This window comes from Grammomys surdaster, unplaced genomic scaffold (assembly GCF_004785775.1).
Source record: "Grammomys surdaster isolate TR1022 unplaced genomic scaffold, NIH_TR_1.0 334, whole genome shotgun sequence".
Taxonomy (NCBI): Eukaryota; Metazoa; Chordata; class Mammalia; order Rodentia; family Muridae; genus Grammomys; species Grammomys surdaster.
Genome location: NW_021604753.1, coordinates 992,773 through 995,165, shown reverse-complemented (window position 1 = coordinate 995,165; position 2,393 = coordinate 992,773). Strand labels below are relative to the sequence as shown.

At 42.9% G+C, this 2,393-nt stretch overlaps 1 protein-coding gene across 3 annotated transcripts in view; it reads left to right on the top strand.

The window, feature by feature from the left end:
- Positions 1-2,393, top strand: part of Bfar (bifunctional apoptosis regulator) — a 36,350-nt gene that overhangs the window by 28,791 nt on the left and 5,166 nt on the right. For all 3 annotated transcript variants that reach the window (XM_028778370.1, XM_028778368.1, XM_028778369.1), the window contains exon 6: positions 1,432-1,605. In XM_028778370.1, the coding sequence (XP_028634203.1) occupies positions 1,432-1,605 (174 nt within the window). The remainder of the gene's footprint in view (positions 1-1,431; positions 1,606-2,393) is intronic.

Here is a 2,393-nt window from a genome sequence, read left to right as displayed (position 1 = left end):
GAGAGAGAGAGAGAGAGAGAGAGAGAGAGAGAGAGAGAGAGAGAGAGCGCTGCGTGCCCATCGTTACCAACAGGTCAAATAATTGACACAGATATGCAAACACCCACTGAAAATGAAAAAGTGACTGTGTGTTGTTAATAAGAGAAGGTCACTGGGATAGCTTAGTGACAGAGCTTAAGCATGCATGCACAAGGGGTCCGTGTTCAGTCGCTAGCACAGTGGTTAGGTGGATGGGTGCGTGGGTGGGTGGGTAGTTGGTTGGTCGATCAGTCAGCACATAGGCAAATAGAAATCTTTTCTTGAGGCAAAATCTCACTGTTGTGTAAACATGCCTAGAACTCTGCATCTTCCCTCCTTGGGTTCCTATCTGCTAGGATTACATGCCTTCCTCACCATGCTTGACTCTTTATTCATTTCTTTCTTTTGAGACAGAGTCTTACCATGTAGCCTTGGATGTCCTAGAACTCACTATGTAGATCAGACTGGCTTCTTTGAACTCACAGAGATTCACTTCCCTCTGCCTCCCAAGTGCTGGGAGAAAAGGCATCATGCTTGACTCCTAAAATTCACCTTTTTCAAAATTAACCCTAAGTTTTGAAGAATGGGTCTGGAGTTCCTCAGTTGAAAACTTGTACAATTTTGATGGTGGTGGTGGTGGTGGTGGTTTGGTGGTTTGTTTGTGATGATCCCAGGGTCGAGTTGATATCAATGAAACCGTTGCTAGTCGTGAACAATCCTACCTCTACTCCACAAGTGTCAGGATGATAGATGTTCAACACCATGCCCAGCTTGTAGTGTGTCTTATAATACTGTTTATTTTTTATTATGCATATTTACTCTTGGATCTGTGTACACACATGCAACTGCCATGGCACATATGTGGAAGTCTTACAGTCTGCAAATATTGGAAGGAAATCTTTCCTTCTGCCATATGGGTCCCAGGGATCAAACTGAAGTGATCAGGTTCGGCAGCAGGTGCCTTTATTCACTAAGTTATCTTGCCTAACCTAATACATTTGTTTATAATGTTGTTTGGGTGTATGGCCTGCTTGTATATCTGTATACCACATGTATGCCAAATGCTCTCAGAAGCCAGAAGAAGGATCAGATCTCCTGAAACTGGGATTGAAGGTGTGCATTATCACATCTAGCCAGCTTCTTGGGTTTTGAGATGCTCTTTTGCTATGTTGCTTACCCTTGAACTTGTTCTGATACCAAGGCTGGCCTCAGATTCTCAGTCTTCTTGCGCACATTAGAGATGTGTATAACCGTGCCCAGCAAGACTGGAGCTTTTTACAGTATCCCTCAACAAATGAGCTCTGTACCACACAAAAGACTGGTGGCAAAGGTCATGGGACATTGAAGGGAGTGCAGGTGGAAAGCTGGCCATAATATATATAACATGGTCCCATATCTGTCTTGTCTCTGCAGGCTGTCAACCCAGGCAGGTCCCTGTTCTTGCTCTATGCCCTCAAGAGCTCACCAAGACTTGGCTTGCTATACCTGTACCTGTTTGACTACACAGACTCCTTCCTACCCTTCATCCATACTATCTGCCCTCTTCAGGAAGACAGCCCTGGTGAGGACATCTTCACCAAGCTTCTGGTAGGAAAAACTTAATTCTCAATTTTTGTTTGTTTGTTTGTTTTTCGAGACAGGTTTTCTCTGTATAGCCCTGGCTGTCCTGGAACTCACTCTGTAGACCAGGCTGACCTCAAACTCAGAAATCCTCGGAAAAACTAATTATATTGTACCTCAGTGTTGTACAAAACTGGAGAAAGTGGACCAGCCTTTGTATGAGTTTTACAGGGCAAGTCTCCTGAGGAAGAAAAGAAAATCTGGGCCTCTCCTGGGAGCCAGCTTCATTTTTCTGTACTGCTCAGCCAGAGTGATGAGCCTTTTAACCTTGAAATATTTTTTGTAAAAAGCATTGATTTTGTTATAAAAGAAGTCATTGTAGGTCTAGAACCCTACGAGATTAGATATATGGGCCTTGAGATTTGGCAGGAACCCTAAAGGGTAATAGTTAGCTTGCTACAGCAGGATTTGGATCTCCCCTTAAGGCCTCATAGTAGTAAGCAGTGGCCCAGGGTATGATTACTGGCACTGGCCAGTTATCTCTCCATGTCATGTGTCATTCTCCACTGCCTGTGGCACTCCTTTTGCTGGGATGGCTTCTCTGAATCTAGTTGGTTATTTGAGAGTAATATCCTAAAAAAAACAAAAAAAAAAAAAAAAAGAGAGTAATATCCTTTGTTTGCTACTGTTGGACTATCTGTGTACTGTATACACACTATCAATAAGTTACTTCTTTTATTTATTTTTTTTTTTTTTTGGTTTTTCAAGACAGGGTTTCTCTGTGTAGCCCTGGCTGTCCTGGAACTTACTCTATA